The sequence below is a fragment of the Trichoplusia ni genome, chromosome 26, assembly GCF_003590095.1.
Source record: "Trichoplusia ni isolate ovarian cell line Hi5 chromosome 26, tn1, whole genome shotgun sequence".
In the NCBI taxonomy this organism is placed as follows: Eukaryota; Metazoa; Arthropoda; class Insecta; order Lepidoptera; family Noctuidae; genus Trichoplusia; species Trichoplusia ni.
Window position 1 is genome coordinate 4,628,236 of NC_039503.1, and position 26,246 is coordinate 4,654,481.

At 36.3% G+C, this 26,246-nt stretch overlaps 1 protein-coding gene across 1 annotated transcript in view; it reads right to left on the minus strand.

Annotated features, from left to right (window-relative positions):
- Nucleotides 1–9,031: 9,031 nt before the first annotated feature.
- LOC113505486 overlaps nt 9,032–26,246 on the minus strand; it is a 64,582-nt gene continuing 47,367 nt past the window's right edge. Inside the window, 16 exon segments of the mRNA XM_026888212.1 lie at nt 9,032–9,729; nt 9,732–9,785; nt 10,606–10,717; nt 11,490–11,614; nt 12,278–12,432; nt 13,135–13,259; nt 14,245–14,363; nt 14,908–15,045; nt 15,740–15,896; nt 16,679–16,709; nt 17,319–17,399; nt 17,866–17,938; nt 18,570–18,728; nt 19,388–19,490; nt 20,042–20,195; nt 22,253–22,364. Coding sequence (XP_026744013.1) covers nt 9,647–9,729; nt 9,732–9,785; nt 10,606–10,717; nt 11,490–11,614; nt 12,278–12,432; nt 13,135–13,259; nt 14,245–14,363; nt 14,908–15,045; nt 15,740–15,896; nt 16,679–16,709; nt 17,319–17,399; nt 17,866–17,938; nt 18,570–18,728; nt 19,388–19,490; nt 20,042–20,195; nt 22,253–22,364 — 1,781 coding nt within the window. The 3' untranslated portion in view covers nt 9,032–9,646.

Sequence of the window (26,246 nt, forward strand, 5' to 3'; positions counted from 1 at the left end):
TCTCTTGATATATGTATATATTTATATATTATAGAAAACTTCTATAAGTACATATAAGTGTTGATTTTTAATATAATATAGAAAAATAAATGTATCGAACAAAAAATATTTTTGCACCGAATGGGAGCTTGTGTATAAAGAAACGATTTGTAATCAAAAACTGTGAAAAACATAACCCTCTTTTATATAAGTCGGTTAAAAACTCATACTCAGACAGTTTAAAAAAACGAGTCGTTCGTCGAATGTACTTTGTGTCTCACTCACACGTCTGTCAAACTTGCAAGAGTGACAGAGATGGCAATATAAAATCGTTTCTTTGTATATCAGCTATCATTATTTAGACTGCACTGGACCATTTTAAATAATTATAAACATTAATGTGATTTTTATGTAGTTAGAAGCAAGATGTTGTTAAAATGCTGAACGAGTAGTTTGAATGCTACGTTGGTCACCGGTGACCGAAAATATTGTTTGTCGGTCACGGGTGACCGACGTGTCAATCAATGTGTTAGGGATGTTGTATTATGATTGCTAGACAACTAATGAACATACTTATTTATTTCTAAATACATAAATAATATAAATAAATAACACCTAGAATAAATGATCGTGCCCATCACATAAACATTTTTCCAGTGTGGGAATCGAACCCAAGACCTTCGGTATAGAAGTCGTGGTCACTAACCACTAGACCTACAAGCCATTAAATATAACATCCCTGCATATAAGATCAAAAAATAAGGCTATATTTCAGTCTAAATGATCTTGTCTAGAAAATCACTGTTGTCACAAATTAAATTAGAAAAATGCTTGAGAAAATATGCTTGAGAGTAAATAAAAAGATTAATTCTGTAATAAATGACGTAACGGTTTACTCACGCGTATTTATCGGGATCGCCCGACTAGTTTCGGACCCAACCGGAGTCTTTAATCATGAACTGACGCGGCGAGGTCGAGAGTTCGACTCGCGAAACAAGTCGGACAACCCCGATAAATACGCGAGAGTAAACCGTTACATCATTTAATAATGAATCAGTCTCACGATAGTTACTATTAAAATATTAATTCTGAGTTCCTATTTTCAAAGTGGTATTATTGTTAATGTGAAAGCGTGATAGCAATATCGCTCTCTCTTTTCAACACCTCAATAATTTTACTTTGATAAATTGGCACTCACTGTAAAATTTACTTATGTATTATAGACGACTCGGAATTTTTCTTAACATTTTCAGATTAAAAATTGTGGGTTTTTTTTAACTAAACTGGGGTAGTGTAGGTATTTTTTAGTGAATTGTGACAAATATTGTTTGAAATCAATGTATTAAGTTCAAGTTTGAAAGAAAAGCGATAACTCAATGTAAAAAGCACCTTGATAATGAAGTATAACGTCTATTTTAAACTGAAATCTGAACGAAATTTATTGTAACTGTAAAAACGACCTTATGTTAGAGAAATAGAGTTGATTTTCCCTTGAACTTAGTACATTTTTTTGTAAATTCTTGATTGAAACGAAGTCGCTGTAATAATTTTGTATGTTGCGTTTTATTTATTGTTGATCTGCATAAATGGTTGGTATATGTACATATTTGAAATTCGTCAACTAATTTGTCATTATATTTTTTTATTTACTGTACTTTTTTGGTATTTTATTTCCATCCCTTTTGATCCAAACGCTGAATTTAAGATGTCAGATATGATGTCACTTGTCAAAAGGTTAAGAACGACATGATTAGGGATGCTTAAAGTTCCGTACAAGTTGAAAGAAAAACATATTTGTAAGAGAAATTGTTAACACAAAATTCAGACCGTAGCAAACGTTGCTTAACCTTCGATAGAGAGATAGCGGCAACAGACACACATCATTTGTAAAATTTTCAAGTTTCTAGTTTACACGGTTCATGAGACAGCCTGGTGACAGACGGTTTGACAGACAGTGGAGCTTCAATAATAGGAATACGGTTTTTGAGTAATCACTTCATTTTAATGGAACCCTAGGAAATAGTAGTCAGATAGAAATCAAGCGAAAAACTTTAACCTAAAAATAGAAAATAGGCAATCAGTTTTACATGTCAAATTAAAAGATTCTCCCTCGAGGTGTCTATGAGGATTTCCATGCCAAAAAAAAGGGTTATTGCCTCTAAGCCTCTTTTTGAGGCTAGACTTGGTAGTGTTATATAATGAATTGGCCTTTCAATGATAAACTGGTATTGTTTTCGATTTCCGCCATCAAGATGTCTAATATCTGGAAAAACATTACACACATAATATTAGCCTGTGTTAATTCAGTGTCCTTCAGGTACCTCTATACAAAATTTCATCCAAATCGGTCTTCCCGTTTGGTCGTGAAGAGCAACAATACATTTCGTTGATAGGAAGAAAACCAAACATTATGATGTCGTAACTATGAATTGTGATGTCACGTCACCATGTGTGGTGTCATGTGTGATGTGATGTCACGTCACCACGTGTGGTGCCATATGTGATGTCAAGTCACCATGTGCGGTGTCACATGTGATGTCACGTCACCATGTGTGGTGTCACATGTGATGTCAAGTCACCATGTGCGGTGTCACATGTGATGTCACGTCACCATGTGTGGTGTCACATGTGATGTCAAGTCACCATGTGCGGTGTCACATGTGATGTCACGTCACCATGTGTGGTGTCACATGTGATGTCAAGTCACCATGTGCGGTGTCACATGTGATGTCACGTCACCATGTGTGGTGTCATAAGTGAATTCACGTCACCATGTTTGTTGTCATATGTGATGCCACGTCACCAGGTTTGCTGTCATATGTGATGCACATCACCATATGTTGTGTCATATGTGATGTCACGTCACCATGTGTGGTGTCATATGTTGTCATACATTTGTACAAAATAAAACATAAGTTATATGATTAACTTTTTATTTTATTAAATTTCCTAACAGTTATGTTTCGTTTGAATCGCAGAAAAACGCAATAGAATAACAAAACGAATACATTTACATGACAAATACATAGCCATAGAAATTCATTGCATTATGGGCGACGTCAAAATGACAGGGCTCGAGTATTTTACAATAATTTCAAAAAAACTGATTTGGTTTTTTATATAAACTTTCTTTTCTTGTGTCATTGAAGTCAAAATTGTGCATATTTATAGTAAATTTAAAAAAAAAATGAATTTTCCAACATAAACTCCCTTTTTTAGCTGCGTAATTATCTGTGAAAACTTGTTCACAAACAAAAAAAAACAGTTCATTTTTATTATCAATTTTTCACTATTACTTGACTCCGCCTATTAACCTTTCAAATACTTAAAAAACGTATAGAAACCTAACCTTTTCATGATTTCTCATAATAACAACAGATTTATTTATCAAAAGCTCTCAAAAACATCAAAAACAAAAATATAATTTCCAACAATTTTCGTGTATGGTATAAAAAAAACACTTTACGATCACAAAATAACATCAATGACACAACAAAAAATTATTTGAAACAGTAACAATTATCTTACAATCAACAATGAACATCAAATCTTTGAAGTAAACCAATATCTAAAGGACTTTTTACACAAAGCAACGCAAATCCCACCCGAGTGTATTGCATTCAGTGCCGGAGTAACGTACAGTAATCATCATCGGCCTAGCCTTTTCCCAACTATGTTGGGGTCGGCTACCAGTCTAACCGGTTTCAGCTACCAGTGTTGTACAAGGAGCGACTGCCTATCTGACCTCCTCAACCCAGTCACCTGGGCAACACGATACCCCTTAGTTAAACTGGTTGTCAGACTTTCAAGCTTCTGACTACCTGTAACGACTGTCAAATATGTAGGAATAACAGCCGGGACCCATAATTTAGCGTGCCCTACGAAACACGGAGGAACTCGTTATGACAAAGGTGGTTACTTAAAGGAATAAGATACAGTAAAACGGGGTGAATAGAGTTTCAAGTGATGCTTACATAAAAATGCTTAAGCACAATTATTTAATGAAAATGCTTAAGAATGTTCATATTATCTTTATATTTCGTGTTGTTAAACGTCCAAATCTTAATAAAAACTCGGTTTCTATCATCCCAAAAATAGTTATATTCACACGTTTTACCGTAGCAAGAGTAGCAAATGATACGGGTCCCGAGTTCCAACGCCTTTCTGGTCGCAATAAAAAGTTGTACCACATTTTTAATTGAGCTTTTTCCGTACAATTCCTTGCTTGTACCTACTACTTGTACAGCACACATGTTGGTAAAATAGCGAAATTAATAGGAGAATTTGAGAAACTAAATTTGGAGTTTGCCAAAGAGCAATGGAACGCAGCGTTCTTGGTGTTAAGTTGCAAGACCTAAACTTAACTGGGATTATAGACGTAAAAAAGACTGTCAGGCTAAAATGGGGCTGGGCGGGTAACGTCAACCGCATGGACTGTGATCGCTGGGTAAAAATAACCACACTATGTGAGCCAGCGGATGGACGGCGTCGCCGTGAGAGGCCTAGAAAGCGGTGGCGAGACGATGTTTACGCTTACCGCGCGCGCTGGTTCCATTTAGCCCAGAATAGTGAGTCGTGGAAGGATTTGGGGGATTTGCCCAGCAGTGGGACAGAGTGGGCTAGATAAAAGCAAAACTCCCGTTGGTCTTCCTTAATCTGACACTGGTGGCACTAATCGCACGCAGCGGCCACACGCCGTCAGATTTGTGTTGCCTCGCGTTAAAAAACACATTTTAAATAACTATAAATAACATTAATCAGAAAAAAAACTATTTTACTTATCTACAGCTTCAGTGTCGCAACAAAATAATATAAATATATAATAACATTTACAATAATTACTTAATCAATAAAAAACTTCATTTTTACGCGATTTGAGTGATATTTGCTTGCTTTACCGTTAATTATAAGCCTCTGAAATTCTGATCAACGTCAGATCTTATTTATATTATCCAAGAATTTCAAACGCTAGATCGCAGACATTTTTACATCTCATTATAACAGAAACCTTCAAATGTATTGAAATAACATTCCTTTTCGACAAGTGACGTGACTTTGACTTGTCAGTTCAATACATTTGAGTTATCAGCGTTAGCGATCGGAAAATTGTGACTTGTCTACAAGCTTGCATTGTTGAAATTCTAATTAATCTTTCCTCTCAAGCAAATACACTAAATCCATTCAAAACCAAGCGAATCTGTGACACACAAATAACAATTAAATCTAAAAATAATGAGTTTTCAACTAAATATTAGAATACTAACAATTTCAAAAAAAAACCTAAATTATTTAAAATATATTAATAAAAAAAACCTTTATAAATACTAGATTAACCCTATGAGTCATTAACAAACTTAAATTTAATATAAATATAATAATAATTAATTTGGTACGAGCGATCCAATTGTTGGACAATTTTTACAAAAAATATTTTTTATTTTTTTATTTTTTGTCACTCCTTGTGACTTATTTTGGGGTGGGTGAGTGGCCTGTCAGCTTATTTTTGTATTAATTATAAATAAATCTTTTTAAATTAGTATGAATAAACAGGTGTATTATAAGCAGTGTATTGGTAGACATTGACACTAGCTAGACAATTAACATAAGTGGCCTCTATTAAACTACGCTGGGTTGGCAATTGCTAATGTACTTTGGACGTCAAGTGAAGTAAAATTGTAAAATTTTGTTTTCATTTTCGATATTTGTTATCAAATATAATGTTTTAAAACGTTTATTAACTTAATAGAGCTAAGAGTAGCGTTATAAAGTCAAGTAAGTAAAAGGTCGCCAGCCAACGTATTTTAATAGAGGTCAATGTCAATACATTTTGAGAAAACATCTGTTTATAATATAATAAATTATAGGCCCTGTATGTATTCCCACTTGTATCATGCTATCTTTTTCTAACACACATAATTGAAAAGAGACAGACTTACCTCAGTCGCTATTTAAAAAAACATGAAATGTAAGTGTTGCTTTCTCTCTTTATCATATGCATCAGAAAGAGATAGAATGAGTGAAAATTTGTTGAATTTTAAATAAATAGTGCGATTTAAAGGGTAGAGGAACACGTGATTATAATTCAAGGTTTTTGAAAAGCGCGCCATCTTTGACAGTCGGAATATTTTTTTTTATATAACATTATTATTTTGCGAAAGTATTTGGGAGATGTCTTTACCCAGTAGTGGGAGACAGTGGGCTAGATAAAAAAGTAATTTTCATATCCACAGATATTCGGAAAATAATGTATTAAGTTAGAAAATGCATCTTAAAAAATATTTTTCATCTTGTAAAATTGCTATTTACAAGTAATTTTAAATATGACTGCAGTCTAAGAAGCAGAAACGGCGCGCTTTTAAAACCCCGTATGATATATATTTTCTTATAATCGCATTACCTAATACTAATAGACTTAATTTACACTAAACGACGGTTTTTCATAGATTCGATAGATTTATAATGTCATACACAAATATATATAATATTTTTCATGTTTTTTTGTTATTTTTCTCCTATTAAGTGTTAACCAGGTTGAAAGACTAGCGCCATTTTTAAAAAGATGTTGTATTTTGTAGATCTTTCAAAGTTTAGCGGTATTTTTTGATATTTAATATAATATACTAGTTTTTTGAAAAACGTTACCATACAATCGACTGCAAATTAAAACTACTGGGCCAAACTTGGTGAAATTTAGGTGAATGAATCAGAATCTACAAATTTGGTCCATCAAGTCCCAAGTTCTGAGAAAACAAAAATATTTAATTTTAATTCTTCTTGAAGTCGCTCTGTTATTATCGTTAACGATTAGGAAAACTAAACTTTTATTATTTCTTAATAAACACATTTCAAAATGGAATCTTTTTTAAACAAAAAATCTGTAATCACCACCAATTGCTTACAGACCACCATTTTGAGTACATATATTGACAGTATAAATCTTTTGCAAGGTCATTTGAATACTGCAGTTGACAAAATAATGACGTCATTTTCAATTATTATAGTCGGTTAGCAATTAGCAGGAGTTTGACAGTCAAAGTCTTTTAGTTCCTAATCCAGCCGCTAGAGGCGCTAGTAAATTCAACATGGCCGCGGATTTAAGAAGAAAATAATTAGACAACACACCGGCTATTTAAACAGGTATACGGATTACAGTGCTAAAGAATGTCTTCATATAATATTCTGTAATAACTAAATAAGTTTAAACGAAGTCAGACATTAGTGCTGCCAAGGTAAGCAACGCTAAGCAAGGTCAGTCAAAGATGGGTGATCATTATTAGCACCCATATTTTTTTTAATATTTTTTTCTACTTTAAAAGAAAAATGAAATTAGTTATACGTAAAATACGAAGACTTTTTTTAATAATTTTTAGTGCTGAAATTTTGAAATTAAAAATTACAGATTTTTTCTTAGTTTAAACTCATTTAGTCTATAAAGTAAGTGTTTATTTACATAGTTATATAATATCTTAGTGTTCTAAAGACTTTCCTATTCCGGAATAGCAAGTGATAAAAAATATATATATTGTATACATATAAATCTAATATAATTCTCTATTATATATTTAAATCTAAAGGCTATATATTAATAAAAATGGTTATAATAATATATATTACATCTATAAACACTAAACCAAAAATTGAGTGATTTTTTTTAATACTCATCTTTTTAATCTATGGAAATGATTTTTATCTGTCTTCCGGTCAGCAAACTGTTGCCTTATAATTAAAACTACATTCGGGAGCAACTATTGTCTATGCCTAAACTTAATTAGAAACTAAAATCTGTTTATGTCTATGGATTATAGAGTTTTAACACTGTAACTACGCAACAGTCTGCATTTCAGTCTAAACTAAAAGTAGATATAAAAGTTAGGTATTTTGAAACTATAGTTCTTCTTAAACTGGTTATCTTTACAATATAATAGTGTTACAATTTTATTTTGAAACTTCGTCCCTCCGTATTTTTAATATGGTTGATTTAGTATTAAGATAGGCAAATTGCATATTCGAAAACTTTCATTTATGAAATATGAAATAGCATTTTTATGCAAAATATCTGGGTATATTATTAACATTATAAGCCTATGTTTACTAAACATTTTGAAAGACAAATTAATACACACACAAAAGATTTTATACCAAAAATTACGCCCGCTACAAATAGAAAATGATCCCACAGGAACATAAAATCGGGATTAAAACTATCCTATGTGTTAATCCTGGTTATAAACTATTCGTGTACCAAGTTTCGTCTAAATCCGTTCAGTGGTTTTTGCGTGAAAGAGGAACAATCATCCATACATTGACGGGCCTGTTGGTCTAGTGGTTAGTGACCCTGGCTGCTATACCGGAGGTCGTGGGTTCGATTCCCGCCCAGGACAAATGTTGTGTGATGAGCATGATCATTTGTTCTGGTGTCTAGGTGTAATTTATCTATAATATGTATGTATTTAGAAATATATAAGTAAGTTTATCAGTTGTCTGGTTACCATAACACAAGCTCTGCTTAGCTTGGGATCAGATAACTGTGTGTGAGTTGTCCCAGGATAATATATTATATTATACATACAAACTTTCGCGTTTGTAATATTCGTAAGAAATTTAATTAAGAAGAACTATATTTTCAATGTATAAGAAATACAGATGTTATATAAAAAGAAATCTTTTTATTAATTTCTGAGATTTAATTTTTATATTTTTTCGTGTATTTTTTGTATCTAATTGTTAATTGTTTGGTCGTAGCTTAATAATATAGGATATTGACCCGTAATATCTAATTAATTCTTTAATTTCGCCACAAGATGGCGTTACTAGTCGTTTTATTATAAATATTTTTTTAGTACATGTATTTTAACAAAATTATTTTTAGTATCAATTCAATATTAACTTTCATCGTAGTTAAAATATATTCTTTGGGACTCAAATCCAAGAATATCTAAAAAAAATATAACAAATATAATATATTTTTACTAATGATGTATTTTTAACTTAATCATGCTAAAACCAATACAAAATTCAACATATTTATAACAAGTAAGAAAGGTAAAGAAACAAATTTTAAAATAACGCCATCTCTTGACAAAATACTTGAACTATAATCACAAAAATGACGTGAAGATTTCGCACTTTAAAAATATATTTATAATAAACGACTAACAATATATTTTCCTATAAATTGATAGAAAACGAATATTTATTTTAAATTTTACTATTTACAATAACTCCGTAAGGCCAATTTTCGAAAAACATTCGTTTTGAAAATTATTTTTTTTACATCAAAATTACATTTTTATAACGGTCAGTGTACAACTTTTAAATACTAATATTAACATTAAGAATATCCGAACATTTAAAGTTTCGGATACGCATTTATCCGAAACTGTCTCATTCTTTTTCTATATATGTTTGAACGAAACTTGTAGGTAGTCACTTATTACATCTGTCAACACATTTGAAACTAATCTCGTTTTCGGATATTTTTCGAATATCCGAGTTTCAGATACGTACCTCAATCGCACTCAAAAACCAATCTCACAATTACACGATTGTCCAAAATGTGTGTGTAATACAAAGTTTTTAAATACCATTTTTATTTCTTCACATTTCTTTTGCAGGTCCTACCAACGTATGTTTTACTCGCACGGGTCATTGGTCCTACCTAGTTGAGTCACGTAGTGTCATCTTCTTTCTTTTCGGGGGGTTTCCGTGCAGCCACTATGGTGAGGTCTGGGCGGGTCCGCATGAGGGCGCTTCGCCCCCGCGTAGCGAGTCCAGACTCGCCACTCTAATCGTCGGCCATTTCCCGCCTGTGGAAACGGAAATAATGCTAATATATATTTTTTCAAACAATATAGTACAAATATATAATATACTGAAAAGATACATCGATGTTTTAAATTGTATTATAAAACGGGGTGAATAGAAAATTGTGTATTTTTTAAGGCGTTCGCATGCCTCGTCTTACATATAAATTATCAAACTCAATTATTTCAAATGCATGAGAATTTTCATCTAATCTTATTTTGTTTTTTTAAACGTTCAAATATTAATAAAAACTCTCGAAAATATCTTTATTCACCCAGTTTTATCGGTTTATCCCGAGAATTCAATCTAGGCATCATGTAATTCGTGTCTGAGTTATGGAATCAAAAGCATATAAATTATTTCATTTTATACCAATGTTATAGAAGCTTCTGGTTATATTCAGCACGTTCTTAGTTTAAACTATTTAATTATTCAAAAACAATTAATGGCGCCCATCGTGGGTCTTCTTAAGCCCGTTATAAAAAGTTTAGTGGGATAGTTATAAGCAATTTTTTCATGAATATAATAGATCGTAGAAAAATTGTGGTTTGGAAGAGGCTTATGTCCAGCAGTGGCCTAACTAAACACACGAGTTCCAGAGTCATTTATGCCAACTCATCAAACTGTCACTTTACGTGTCAAGTCGCTGGTTCGAACCCCGTAAAACAAGCATTTGTGTGATCCACGAATGCTTGTCCCGAGTCTGGACGTCTTTGTGTATGTGACTTGAATATTTGTGAAACCTTCCGCGACACAAGGATTAAATACTCAGAGAAGGAATCAATTTAGAAAGAAACTGGCAAATTTCCAAGTGGTACTCACTGACTGTAGTGGGTGGTGTGGTTGGTGGTTTCGTGGTATCGTGAGTGGTGATCACCGTCGCTGGTATGGGTTCTTCATCCGTCATCGTACCTATTAATATCTTCTTTATTGGCTGAAAATGAAAAGAGAGCGTAGAATACTTTCTTCAAGAAACAAGTTTGTTTCTAATTTAAGTCAAATCCTTAATTATCAAAAATAGTAATGAAACCTTTTTTTTGGTGAGGTGGGGTAATCCTCATGGACACCCACTCCCTCGGGAGAGGAAATGTAGTGTCAGACTCTTACTGACTTAACCTCAATCATCGGGGGAAAGGTTTGAAAAACGTTAAAAATTAAATACATGTACAGTGTACGTTATTGAATTCCTCCGAAATGGCTTGTCCGATTCTGGTGAAATTTTCTGCATGCATAAGGGGTAGGTCAGAGAATCAGCTTTTTTCATTTTACTTAGCAACATTTGCTGGAGCAGGTAGTTTACTTATGCTATAAATACACATAAAATTGCTTTTAGCTATAAGAATGACCATTGAGGTTGAAGGAGGCCTTTGCCCAAAAGTGGGACACAGTTTGCTAGATAAAAAAAAGTACAGGTTGCACTCCGGAAGTGCCGGCAGAAAGTGAAAACTTGAAGAACGTTGTGCATTTCTGATATTCTGGAATGGTTCGGGAATAATTTTGCACGAATTGTTTTAATTATGACTATTAAATAACTATCATTTATGTGGTAGAGTACCATACTTATTTATTTCGTTCTCGTTGCAGTGTTGTGCTAAAGAAGTTTTTGTTTTACGATATTATTCGCGTAAACCTAGGAAACCACTATCATTACAAAAATGTATTCAATGTCGCTAAAGAAGTTTTAGACTTCAAAAATATATAAATACCTTATTATCACTTGCATTAGTAGTGGCTGAGGGCGGTTTCCGCGCGGCCTTAGCGGCGCCCGCACTGTACGTGCGCGAGCGAACCTTCAGCGACGGGTCCATCTCTATGGGGATCGGCTCGAAGTCTGACAACAAACGGTTATTATTGCGGTGATTATGAAGACACGTGTTTCGGAAGGCACGTTAAATTGTGGGTCCCGGTTATTCCTAAATCTTTGACAGTCGTTATAGGTAGTCAGAAGCTTGAACAGTCTGACAACCAGTCTAACCAAGGGGTATCGTGTTGCCCGGGTAACTGGATTGAGAAGGTCAGATAGGCAGTCGCTCCTTGTAAAACACTGGTACTTGGCTGAATCCGGTTAGACTGGTAGCTGACCCCAACATAGATGGGAAAAGGCTAGGCCAATGATGATTATGAAGATATAAGTCCTCAATCATCACCAATGATCATTACTCATTATAATGCATGCAAAAAGAGTCCTGCATTAAGGATATTGAAACTTGTTTCGCGGATGGTTACACAAACATTCAAGTCACATGCACAAAGACACCCAGACTCAGAACAAGCATTCGTGGATCACACAACCGCTTGACTCACACGTCACGCACGGTGGATTTGGCGTGATGACCCTCAACCACTCGGCTATCCGTTGTTATCATTATAAAAGATTGATTATCGTTCGCCTTTACTCTTCATCACCTTCACTCTTCATCACCTTCACTCATCACTTTCAATCATCAACACCACACATCACAATCACTCATCACCCGTCATCCGCCATCCTTACCTTTCTCCGGGACTCCAAAATCGGCCACGTGTGCAGCTAGGTTCGCAATACTGACTCCCAGCGCCTGCGCAGCCGAGTCCAGGGTCATCTCACCTCTCTGAAGCCGCTCCAGGACCTCGGAGGGACCCTTCGCCTGCCAGAAGTCCCTTACGGCCCTGCGACTCAAAAGACAAACGTTAACCTCGTTAATACTTCTGGCTCAACCTCCAACGTCACCTTGACCTTGACCTTATAGGCCTCGTTAGCCCTCAGTACAAGTGTAAAAGTCAGAAATTAACACGGCTGCTGTTTCAATCATCTGTCATAGATGTTAGAGGCCACTGATAACGACTTCTGAAAGCAGTATAGATTAGTTTAAAACGTTACTAGGTGCGCGGTTCCAAAATATCATTGTTATGAAGAAAAATAGGCAAGAAACTCCATAAGTTACTCTTTAAAATAATAGTGAATAGCGGAATAGGCATGATGATGGGTATAAAAAGAGAAAATCTCATTAGTCCCTCAGTTAGATTATTGAAAAGTATGAGACACGTATTTTTTCCTTTTTCAGAAAAACTGGAATTTACAAAGATTTACTGCTTTAAAATTTAGGAGAGGGGGCTTGTGACGTAACGATAGAGTAAAATTTATACACAATCATGACGTCACGCGTAAGTTTCATTCACTGTAATTTGGTCAATTTATGTTTGCGGGACAAATTAAAAAATACGTATCCATTATTATACAAAAAACTACAAGACGGACACTGCAAAAAACAATTGTCATCATCCCTATTGAAGCTCTGGAAGCCGACCTATTTGAAATAAAACCTTTTTGCTTTTTTGACAGGACATCCTGCTAGCCTGATGTTGGCTCACCTGTAGGGCCTGTTGATGCAGCCGTAGACGTCTCGGTACCTCCCGTACAGGGTTCCGTAGCTGACGCCGAGGATCTCCGCGGCCTGTTTCATTTCCAACTCCTTGAGACGCACCGCCTCCATTACCTGGAGGTATGAAAACAATTTTTTATATTAGGACTAAGGCATTTTTGACATGTTCAATCTTGTAGAACTGATATTGTAAAAACTTATACATATTTTCATTTTCAAGAGGAGCTGTGACCCTGTGTTACCCGCTCATAAATATTAATCTACAACATAAACTATTTTAGTTTCGGAAGGCACGTTAAACTGTGGGTCCCGGCTGTTATTCCTACATCTTTGACAGTCGTTACAGGTAGTCAGAAGCTTGAAAAGTCTGACAACCAGTCTAACCAAGGGGTATCGTGTTGCCCAGGTGACTGGGTTGAGGAGGTCAGATAGGCAGTCGCTCCTTGTAAAGCACTGGTACTTAGCTGAAACCGGTTAGACTGGAAGCTGACCCCAACATAGTTGGGAAAAGGTTAGGCTGATGATAAACTAAATACAACTATTTTAGTCGTAACTTCAAAATGTAATGACAATAACAACTGCATTCTGACAGTTGCTATGGTTACAATTTTTGCTTATTTCTCGCTAAAACCACGATGTCACGATGTTTTTAGTTAACAAGTAGCCTATGTTCTCTCTCAGGCTCTAGGCTATCTGTGTAAAAAATTTGATTACAATTGGTTTAGTAGTTTTGGCGTTAAAGCGAGACAGACAGTCAGATAGAGATACTTTCGCATTTATAATATTAGTATGGATATGGACTTCACTGCTTTCATACAACGCCATCTATAGTAAGGCCAACGAGACGAGATGAAAAACGTAAACAAGCGGACCGTTACTGAGTTACATTGCGATAGCGAGGGATTATTATCCCTGTCCTTAGCACTCGTACGCGCAGTTATGGCGTGAGTTTGTCGATGACAGCTGTCGTTATGTGTTTCGTGGTACAAGAAAGCAGTCAGTACGGCAGTTGTCAACATTTGGTCCGCCATGTTGTGAACAAGTCCTTCATTTTTGACAAAATTCGAAATATGTATAATAGTTATTGTTTCAAACTTACCCTCTTAACATAATTCTCCTCCCAGAACTGCGGCCTCCTGCCGTGCTGCAGGTAGTCGCTCAGCTTCACCACGTCCGTGAACCGAGGGTCGGAGGGCGTCGACTTCGCGGCTACGGTCTCTACAAGACAAACAAACCATTCAGCTTAATAATATTAGTATCTAGGAGGAGCTCGTGGCTAAGCTATAACCGCATAAGTGAATCAATCACAGGTTAAGCTATGCTTGACGCGGTTGGTCCGTAGATGGGTGACCAACCATCTTTGTCATAACGAGTTCCTCTGTGTTTCGGAAGGCACGTTAAATTGTAGGTCCCGGCTGTTATTCCTACATCTTTGACAGTCGTTACAGGTAGTCAGAAGCTTGAAAAGTCTGACAATCAGTCTAACCAAGGAGTATCGTGTTGCCCAGGTAACTGGGTTGAGGAGGTCAGATAGGCAGTCGCTCCTTGTAAAACACTGGTACTTAGCTGAAACCGGTTAGACTGGAAGCCGACCCCAACATAGTTGGGAAAAGGTTAGGCTGATGATGATTCGTGGATCACACAAGTGCTTATTTCAAGTGGGGATCGAACCCGCGACACGACCCCTACAGTGGGTTTGAGGGAGGCCTATGTCCAGCAGTGGACCTTAATACGCTGAATTCATTGTGTTATAAAGACTCACGTTTAGCCAGCTGCAGTAGCTGTGTCTTGGCCATCTCGACCCTCAACTCGGAGGCCGAGACGCTAGAGGCGGCGGCCGAGGACGAGGACGACGCGGCGGCCGACTGCCGAGTGGGCACGCTCTCGTTCGACTCGTCATCTGAAAGTAACACTAAATTACTACACTTCAGCAGAATGAACTTTACACATATATCTTAAATACATCTTCTTGTTTCTCTTTCTTTTATATGTAAAAAACTAGCTTTTCGCCCGCGGCTTCGCCCGCGTCGAGGTCGGTTTCCAAGAGAACTCTTCAAAAGTCCGGGATAAAAACTATCCTATGTTCTTTCTCAAGGTCAACTCTATCTCTGTACCAAATTTCTTTAAAATCAGTTCAGTGGTTTAGACGTGGTTTAGCGTAACAGACAGACAGATAGACAGTCAGACAGACAGAGTAACTTTCGCATTTATAATATTAGTAGGGATGAACTGCTGTTCGTTAGTCTCGCTAAAGCTCGAGAACGGCTGAACCGATTTGGCTTATTTTGGTCTTAAAATATTCGTAGCAGTCTAGGGGAAAGGTTTAAACGGTACGGAAATGAAAAAAAAACAAAAGCTATAAATTAACCACGAGATCAGGTACCACGCGGGTTAAACCGCGGGAAACAGCTAGTTCTTTATAGTTTTCGAACGTTCGATTTGTCTTAAGCAGGGGTCGAACCCATATCACGTCGCCCAAAATGCCAAAAATACCCAACAATCCATGCAGAACAAACTCAAAATAACATTTTGATTTTCCTTTTTCAACGCCATCTGGTCTCAAACTAAGCAAAGCTTTTGAATAATAAACTTACCAGCACTATTATCACCGTCTACCCTCAGTTTCGTGTGCAGAAATGACGCGATGTCAGTCGGCGCGTCAGCCCAGTCGTCGTCTGACGCGTCACGTGACGTCGAGTCTCGTGACAGTGACGTCATCCCCCACCCCACCACTCGCTCAGCTGATATATCCTGGGGTTTAGAGACATGCTATAGAACGGTTAAATGGAAATTTCTTAAGGGTTTTTTGATGACAAACTGCCTTATTTTACTGATTTTTTTTTTTGTATTAACTTAAAACGAATAAATAATTAAGTATAATTGTTAATTTGGAGAGGTTTAAAATGTTTATTTCAAAATAATAAGTGTATTTTTTCTTTCTTTATATTTGTATGCTGTAATGGCTAAACATGACTGTTACTTTTTTTTTCTTTTTAACACCCTGCATGCACAGTGCACACTATGTATGTATACTCATGTTTTACAAATAAAAATATCATTTATCTTTTTATCTTTAAGTTAAGTGACATTTTTACTTTTGTTTGAGTCAGAAAATCTTGTTTTGGACTTTAACAGATAAGACTTGGCTTCCGCCTTTTGAAAATCCTATTTTGGCCTGCTTTTTCATTTACATAAGGAATTTAATCCTTATGTCGCGGAGGGTTTGGAGGCGGAGGGACAAAAACACCCAGACTCAGAACAAGCATTCGTGGATCTCACAAATACTTGTCCTACGCGGGGATCGAGCCAGCGACACCACGCACACAGTGGGTTTGGCGTGGTGACCTCAACCACTGGGCTATCCGTGCAGTCTTTGTGATTGGTTTAAATATTATATAATTTGTTAAACAAATACCTAATAAAACGTTTTTACATATCTATGTGACTATAACACGGCAATAACAACTTTACTGCGTTGATATAAAGTCGCTTTTCAATTAACAATATAACTAAAACACTAATTAAGTACTTACTAAATTCCCATGCTGCCATTCTTCTCGTTCACTGCAAAAAAAGACTAATTTTAGTAAAATGAATCTTATGCAGTGCAATTTAAAGTTGTTTTTACAACGCAAGAGTATTTTCAGGAGTTTTAATTTATAGACTTTTTGAGTTGATTTCATTGGATACTAAAATGTCTATTTACGATAAAACTGTATGTTTGTCTGTGTTTGTCTGTACAGTTCTTGTAGGTACCAAACAATGTTGTATTTAAAACTTTTTGTTTAAATTAAATCTTCATAAGACTCAGTTGAATAATGCATCATCCCAATTATTAATGGCCGATTAATGAGTAGTAATCAGATTAAAATTGACACTATTTGTATTCTTCCAAGCATTTTACCAATATATAATACGTATTTTTCATTTTATCACATCATTAAAAAGTAAGCAAGATAAAAGCACTGAAGTGTTGTAGCTGGGGCTAAAAACATTACTTGCTAGTAAAAAGCGTTACTTGTAAGTGACGTCATACGAGATTTTAAATCACTGCATACCCTTTATTTTGTGTTTACGAGATAAAAGAACAAATACGTGTGTAATATTTCTTGGAAATATGTCTGATGGCCTGAAAAGAGTTTTTTTTTGATAATTATTCTATAGTATACTTACGTTTTAATTAAGTTTAGGTGTTCATCGTCCGTGTTCTCGTTGGCACTCGCGAGACGCTGGCGTTTCGGGCTTGGACTGTCTCTGTAACAATATAAAAGAAATGAGATGATCAGTCATTGCAAGAAGTTTAAGAGTAAGGCGTTATGAAAAAATCTAGAACTAAAAAGATTTATAATATTTTTATAATAATAAAAGCATACAACCGAATTAACTAAGAAACAAGCTACATAGAGCTCTTATCTATACTAATATATAAAGCTGAAGACTTTGTTTGTTTGTTTGTTTGAACGCGCTAATCTCAGGATCTACTGGTTCAATATTTAAAAAATATTTTTGTGTTGAATAGATCATTCATCGAGGAAGGCTTTAGGCTATATACTATCACGCTGCGACTAATAGGAGCGAAGATACAATGGAAAATGTGAAAAAAACAGGGCAGGTAGAAATCATAACTTATATCTTCTACCCACGGGGACGAAGTCGCGGGCAACAGCTAGTAAGTGAATAATTTTATCTAACTTATTTTTTACTATTATTAAATACTTACGAGTCTGAATTCTCTCTCTTGATTGGACTTGATTTTTCTTTGATGGGTAGTTTAATAAGGGGTGGGGGTCCGCCTGTGGACAAAAATAAGATAAATATATTATAGTGAAATTGAATAAGCTACAATATATTGCAGTATTCCGCTTCAAACATTTAGGTAGTAAATCCTAGAAAAACAAAAATCAGACTGTGTGGTGTCACTTTAGGCTTGGCAGTCTAGTTGTCTCACCACGAAGGCAAGATCTTCTTAACCCTAGTTGCATTACAAACAGGAAAGTTTGTAACTCTTTCACACAGAAATCACTGAACGGATTTCGACGTAATTTGTTACACACATAGTTTATAACCTGGATATAATATGTACAAAGAATCCTACAGTTTTATCCCAATTTTATGTTCCCGTGGCATCATTTTCATTCATTTCAACATTGAAATTAATCTATACTAATATATAAAGCTGAAGAGTTTGTTTGTTTGTTTGAAAGCGCTAATCTCAGGAACTATTGGATCTAATTGTAAAACTATTTTTGTGTTGAATAGACCATTCATCGAGGAAGGTTTTAGGCTATAAACCCTCACGCTGCGACTAATAGGAGCGAAGATACAATTGAAAATGTGAAAAAAACAGGGTAGGTATAAATCATAACTTATATCTTCTAACTACGCGGACGAAGTCGCGGGCAACAGCTAGTTATGAATACATACCATTAACATTGTATTTCTCTCCTCGGATCTCTATGTCATTCTCTTGCTTGTGCACTCGCTCCAGCTCTGATACGTGCTTCGGGGAGTGTTTCGGTGGCTTCGCATCGACATGCTTTTCTGGGTGTTTCGAGTCCGCAGGGGTGGCTGTTGTTACTATACCTATGATAGAGATTTTGTATGAGTAACGATTCTACCGGCCTACACGCTTACCACGTGGGCTGGTTCCATGAGAACCAGAACAGAGAATCATGGAAGAAATTGGGAAACTACTATCTTTACTTTTAAAGAGGAGCTCGTCGCTTAGCTATGTAATTCGATCACAGATTAGGCTACGCTTGACGCGGTTGGTCCGTAGATGGGTGACCACCTATGTCATAACGAGTTCCTCCGTGTTTCGGAAGGCACGTTAAATTGTAGGTCCCGGCTGTTATTCCTACATCTTTAACAGTCGTTACAAGTAGTCAGAAGCTTGAAAAGTCTGACAACCAGTCTAACCAAGGTGTATGGTGTTGCCCAGGTAACTAGGTTGAGTAGGTCAGATGGGCAGTCGCTCCTTGTAAAACACTGGTACTTAGCTGAATCCGGTTAGACTGGAACCCGACCCCGACATAGTTGGGAAAAGGCTAGGCCGATAATGATATCTGGACTTTTAAAGAAGCAATGATTGAGTTTGGATTGACGTATCATTCAGGGCAGCCAGTTAGGAATTGTCGACATCAGATAGTTAAAAAATATCAAATAAAAGTGATGACGTCTATCCTATTTGCGGATTTTCTTTTGAATATCAAAAGCTTTGTCAACATCAGTTCGGTTCATACCTGCTTCTGAATCAGGCGGCTCATCTTTGTTGTTCCAACGTATATCCGTCAGGCCTTTGATTCGAAGTTCCTCTGCTGTCTTCAAGAGACTCGCCAGCTGAGACTGAAAATACAAACAATAATAAGAACCAATGTGTTAAAGCCAGAGTTAATGTGAATTTAAAATTCTTTAATACAGGAGTCGTTTAAAACTGAAGTCGCATGTAACCGTCAAAAGCTCTAAAAATAAAACTTCTTTGCTATTGTACGATAAAATAATAATAAATAAATATTCTTTAACTTTCACACAGCGCCATCTAGTGTCAAACTAAGCAGAGCTTGTATTATGAGTACAAGATAACTGATAAACATACTTATATATTTCTAAATACATACACAATATAGATAAATTACACCCAGACACGGTACAAATGATCGTGCTCATCACACAAACATTTGTCCTGGGTGGGAATCGAACCCACGACCTTCGGTATAGCAGTCAGGGTCACTAACCACTAGACCAACAGGCCAGAGAAACGAGACACCACATTACCGTAACGGACTTCCGTCGTGCCTAAAGAAGTCTTACTTCAAAAATACCTAGCAACAGATTATAATGTTTTACTTTTGAAAAATATCTTATTTTTCCAGCAACAGATCGTAATGTTTACTCACATGATGCACGTTCATTTCGCCTGTGTACATGTAGTCGAGGAGAGCCTTCAGATGTTTAGGTTCCGCGCCATCGATGACGAGAACGGGTTCGCCCTGAGCCTCGTGCGCGCCCAGCAGGGCACCCAACAATTCTGAACATGCTGCTAATACCACCCTGAGGAAAAATTATAATAATAATAATAAATGTTTATAACGATTGATATATTTGGATTTAGCTCACGAGGTTGTCGACTTGTGGGAGGTTGACTCGGAATCGGAATCATTGTCCCGATAGTCGTAAGTGCCAATGGTTTAATAGCCAAGAGCCTCGACTAACATCTTCGGACGCTCTCGTTCGGCGTCTGGGTCAAGGATTCGATTTAGAAAGCGGTACTTCTTGACACGGCGCGCATCGTGAGGAGGTTCCTCTCTCTGGAGCCCTAACCACCGGCAGCTTGGGCCCTGTTCCCGTTGACGGTTGAACACTATTTTTTATATTTTTAAATATATGTTGTTTTTGTGTTTATATATAATTTAAATAAATATGAATATATGAATATTGATTGAATAAAGGAAATTATAAATGTTAATAAAGCCAAAGAAATACAGATTGCTACAAAAGAGAGGTAGAGATTTTGTGTTTCAGTCGGTACTCGACAGATTCTACCGTTTAAACTAGGGATTTAACCAATGGAACAAGAATTAATAATTAATAGATTTAATAAATCTAAAACCCCGCGTTCTTTAATGCCCATTGCCAAAACCTGCCCATTAAAATTTAATCAAAATCGATCCACCCGTTTTTTTTTGCCGTCATCGGGATTAAAGCTTCCCTGAAAATTTCAGCCTAATAGCTTATCGGGAAATGCCTCAAAATTGAGTTGCAAAAATCCAACCAGAACGACAAACAAACAAGAAAGTGAGTGTATAAAAAAAAACGTGGGGAATATACAAAAGCCTTTCGAATACTTTTTAAATCTATCTTGCTATTACTTTTTTGTTACCTATAGCATCAGCAAACCCTGTCCGAGTTTAAAGTACTTTAAACACACTACACAAGTATTTAATATCCTCATTACCCACATAAACATGCATAGTTTGGCACGCGTACCCGCTCGTATTGATTTTCGTTAAGTCTTCAACACTATGACCTAGTTCGCGAGTTCATTAAATTGTTCAAATTAATATTAATACTGGCTTCGCGTACGCTTTGTGACGTATTGGGTTATTGGTTAATGTTTCATTTTGCAAATTTTAGTTAAAAGCTAATATGGAAAGAGGTACATAGGTAGGATAGGTATCATTATCATCCACAGCCTTTGTCCTCCCACAGCTGGGCATAGGCCTCCACTTTCTCGTGCCAATTTCTAAGATTTTTGTCTGATAGAGGTAAAGGCTGGTATTTTTTGATAATAACTTTATTAAAGAAGCCAACAGCGTAGGTTTTCCAAACGAAAATTTTGTTTGTATTAAAGAAAATCATGTATTGCTGTGATTTGTTAAATTGAAGGTATTTTTTTACTCGAAACCCATTATAATAAACAAGGGACCCAATTACCAACATATCCTGGAAAACAGGATATATCTCAAGAACTTTGATAGTGTTTAACCTTTTTCCATTTTTACCCTTTGAGAACTGGTATCCTAAAGCACCAAAAAGATTGGCTAAAGTAGATAATAAAGACTGTTATTATAATAATTTCTACTTGAATCACGAATCATTATCATCCTATCCTTTCCCCAACTATGTTTGAGTCGGCTTCTAGTCTAACCGGTTTCAGCTGAGTAACAGTGTTTTACAAGGAGCGACTGCTGATCTGACCTCCTCAACCCAGTTACCTGGGCAACATTTGTCCTTTTGGCCCTTTAGTCAGTCTGGTTGTCACTGAATTGCAAACAACTGAAAATTAATTTGGGGAGGGCATCGGTAAACAGATCGCAGTTCGGGGTGGACTGTGCAAGGTTATTTAGTACTATACCCAGTGCCGTATTATCCATAAGGCACTTTAGACCAGTGCCTAGGGACCCACTATGTCCAGGGGCCCATCACTCCTGATGAAATAAAAAAAACCACTATAAGAGTGACAGTGCCTGTCTTAATAAGGCCCACCATTCCTTTGTTGCCTTGGGGCTTCTGGGCCCCTAGATCCGGCCCTGGCTATACCGCGAGCTGACCGATATCCAAACGCGCGGAGTCATGGTCAACAGCTGGTTGTGAACAAGTCCACTCACCTATGTGCTCTCAGGGAGACTCCTCGTATGTTCTGGGGCTCCACCGTATCTTTCCCGCCAACTTGAGTGGCGAAACTCGGTGAGCAGTACAGGGTGACATCACAGAACCGTTCTGGAATAGACGAAATGTATTCATTGTAGCTAAGAAGGTAAAATTGGAGAAAAAGGGAGAAAATTAATGGTGGAAATATCTATTGCTTAAAATTATTTCTCAATATTCTGCTTGGGTACCTAATGTTTGTCGTTGATACTGTGCTTAGGAAATATATTTTCTTTTTACACGAAGACCTAGGTTTTATTTCAATATTTTTTGGAAAGTCTCTTACAAATATGTCTTTCAAGGTAAGGTAGGTAAGGTTTTTCCATGCATACAGTATTTATACAAAAGTAATCAAAAAAATAAATTATAATTTTCTGATAGAATGCACGGATAAACAAGTGGAAAATCTTTTCAGATCATCATAATATATAAAAGTTTCAAAATCTAAAACAGAGCTCCAGATAAACTGCTTTAAAGCTTAGTAGTATCACATAACTTTTATTTATTTATTTATATATTAAGGTTCTCCAACAAAAAATATACCATACACCATTCATGACATAAATATAACATGATGATGCCAGAACTGCGCGGTTAGCCGATAGGCTGAGGTCGCCCCACCAAAACTGAGCGCGACAGGTCGTGAATTCAATCCCCGTTTAGGACAAGCATTTGATTCACGAATCTTGCCTTAAGTCTAGGGGGGCTTTGTGATTAAATTCCTTAATGTGTGAGACGTTTTTTTTATTGAAACCCGCGCTAAGTATTTCTTTCGTTATGGCGTGCGATTGGGGAGGCCTATGTCCAGCAGTGGACAAATATGGGCTGATGATTATGATGATGATGATAATTATAAGACACATATGATGAGTTACAAATGTTCAAAAATTCTGCGAAGTCCCGAAAATGTTCGATAACAAAGTCTTATCATTTTTGCGTCGAGAAAGTTCCAGTTTATTTCTTATCAGCAAAAGTCAAGTCAGAGGTCAGTTTTAATAATCTACCTGTACTTTTTAACCTTCATTTTATAAGATTTTATTTAAGAAAAAACTTTCAATCCTTATGTCGCGGGAGGTTACACACACATTCAAGTCACACGCACAAAGACACCCAGACTCAGAACAAGCATTCGTAGATCACACAAACGCTTGTCCTACGTGGGGATATAACTCGCGACTCGTTGTGCTCATGGCATGACCGCTATCCGTGTTGCCATTAGATAGCACTCAAATGTATAGAAATGACATTTGGATCGATAAGTCACGTGACGTTGAACTGTCATTTCCATGAATTGAAATATTTTCGATTGTTTTCTTTCGTACCATTTCAGGGCCATATTGAAATTTTTTATTTGAAGTAGGCCGTTTTCCTGGCACTTTTAAAACGTTACAATAACGACTCTAGTTGCACGGTTCCAAAGTGTCATTCTTATGGAGAAGAATCGGCAAGAAACTCCATAAGTTACTGTTTTAAAAATAAAATATTACAGTATTGTACATTATTATTTACGTTTGGAAAAACATCGTAAATTAGCAAAAATAGTATCAAATAGCAAAAATGGTAAGATTATCATTAAAAACCAGTTTAAGAAGTGAGCAATGCACTTTGTCACTTTCATAATTTTTGACTAAAAATATTACCAGCGAACGAGGGCAAAACAAGTTGCATAAATAATTCAATACAAAAATAGATGGCAATGAAAAACCGGTTTTACTAAAAATAACCGAAAATATTTTTACGAAACCGAAAATACAGTTTCACCATTCAAATGTAGTTTATGCAGAATTGAAGAGTTGTGATTGGTCGAAACATTCGCATACTTATTTGAAAGGCAACGCCCATTGCTATTGAAATTATAAAAAGTTGTTAAGTGCGAGTCTGCGTCGCGAAATTTAAAATTCCGTACAAATAGGATAAGAAAAAACAAAGCGACAAAAGTGTATAGTAATTAATGAAATTAATGACCGTATGAATTGGTGCTTAACCTTATTTCTTGTTACGGCAACAGACATAAATCATCTATGAAAATTTCAACTTTCAAGCTATGACAGTTGATGAGATTTATCCTGGTGACAGACATACTGACAGAAAGCGAAGTCTACGTAATTAGCTTTCGTGATTTCCTTTTTATATGGAAGCCTAAAAAGATGTTATGTCGCATATACAAGTGGAAAGACTGACAGACAGTTGGACAAATGGACAGACTTTAAAACTAAATAAGTAAACCCATAAACAGACAGACTGATAGACGAAAACAGTGCTGGACAAACGGACAGACAGTCAACCGTAGATACAGACGAAAAGATAAATTTTATCAAACGATTCTGCAAGGGTTTTTGTCTATTGATAAACGGGCCCCTAATAACATACAAAAAATAATTATACTTGCAAATTTCGACACGGCGAATAACATTTCGTTATGATAGAAAAAAGGCGGGGTTTTGATAAATTGATTATAGCAATTATGTTTGATTATCTCTCTAGTCTAGGTTGCAAGCGTGTGCATTAAGAAGATCTTATGTTCGGAGTCTGAGTAAGGGAACCGGATTGTTCGAGTTACCGTGGCCCCGGTATATGAAGGGCAAAGGAAGGAACATGGGTGGGTTTTAGTCACTACAAGTCTGACAATCAATTTCGCTCAACCTATAGCGGGAGGACTCATTTGATGATTTCCGAATCGAAAAAAATGGGTCGGATTAGGGGTAAACAAAATTTTGTACTTTTTTCAATTAAATTTATAATTTATGCTGCTATTACAATTCCTCCATCATCATCAACCCAGCCTTGTCCCAACATAGTCGGGGTCGGTTTCCATTCTAACCGGATTCAGCTAAGTACCAGTGTTTTACAAGGAGCGACTGCCTATCTGACCTCCTCAACCCACTTACCTGGGCAACACGATACCCCTTAGTTAGACTGGTTCTCAGACATTCTAGCTTCTGACGACCAGTTTCGACTGTCAAAGACATATTTAACAACCAGGGTCCACAATTTAACGTGTTTTTTTGGAACACGGAGGATCTCGGTATGACGTCACCCATCCCAACCGTATAAGGTAGCTTAACCTGTGATCGATTCACTTATGCAGTTATAGCTTAGCCAGGAGCTCCTCAACAAATATAATCTCTTTATTCTATTATTAAATGATGCAGCGGTTTACTGACGCGTATTTATGGGGTGTCCCGACTAGTTTCGGACCCAACCGGAGTCCTTAATCATGAGCTGACGCGGCGGGCGAGCGAGTCGAAGTCTATTCTATATTATCAAATATAGAAAGTTAAAGAATGAAAAGCAATGAAGAAGCTACTTAATTCATCTATCAGTTATTTGTAGAATAATATTCAGTTTAGTTAATCTATTTCAATGTCAAGTTTAAATTTAGCTTTGATGATAATTTTGTCAGACATTTTGGAGTTCTAGACATCTAGAACTAGTCGTAAGTCTTTCGTAAATTTCTTTTAAATTGACTTACTTAAAATATGTATATTTTGTTTAGTTAGTTATTCATAATATATAATAATATCAGGTTATAATGTCTTACAACTGGGCATAATTCGTCATATTTAGTGAAGGTTTGAGCTTTGATCACCACACTAGCAGACTGCGGGCTGGCAATTCCAGATTCCAATGTTTGGAATCTATTTCCTCAAGATGTTTCTCTTTCATCGTTCGTCAGTGGCTTTCACATTGGTATTTGCTTACGTGGGAATTGAACCTGCATCTTTCGAAGGCCACCACAACGCCGTTCATTTATAAACCTTCGTAGACTATGATGTGTTTATAAGTAGCTCACAAATAAGGGCTCTGTACAAATAAGCACGAGGAACACAAACTTAAAAAAAATAAGATCATTCATCATCTTCATCCTAGCCTTTTCCCAACTACGTTAGGGTCGGCTTCCAGTCTAACCGGTTTCAGCTAAGTACCAGTGTTTTACAAGGAGCGACTGCCTAT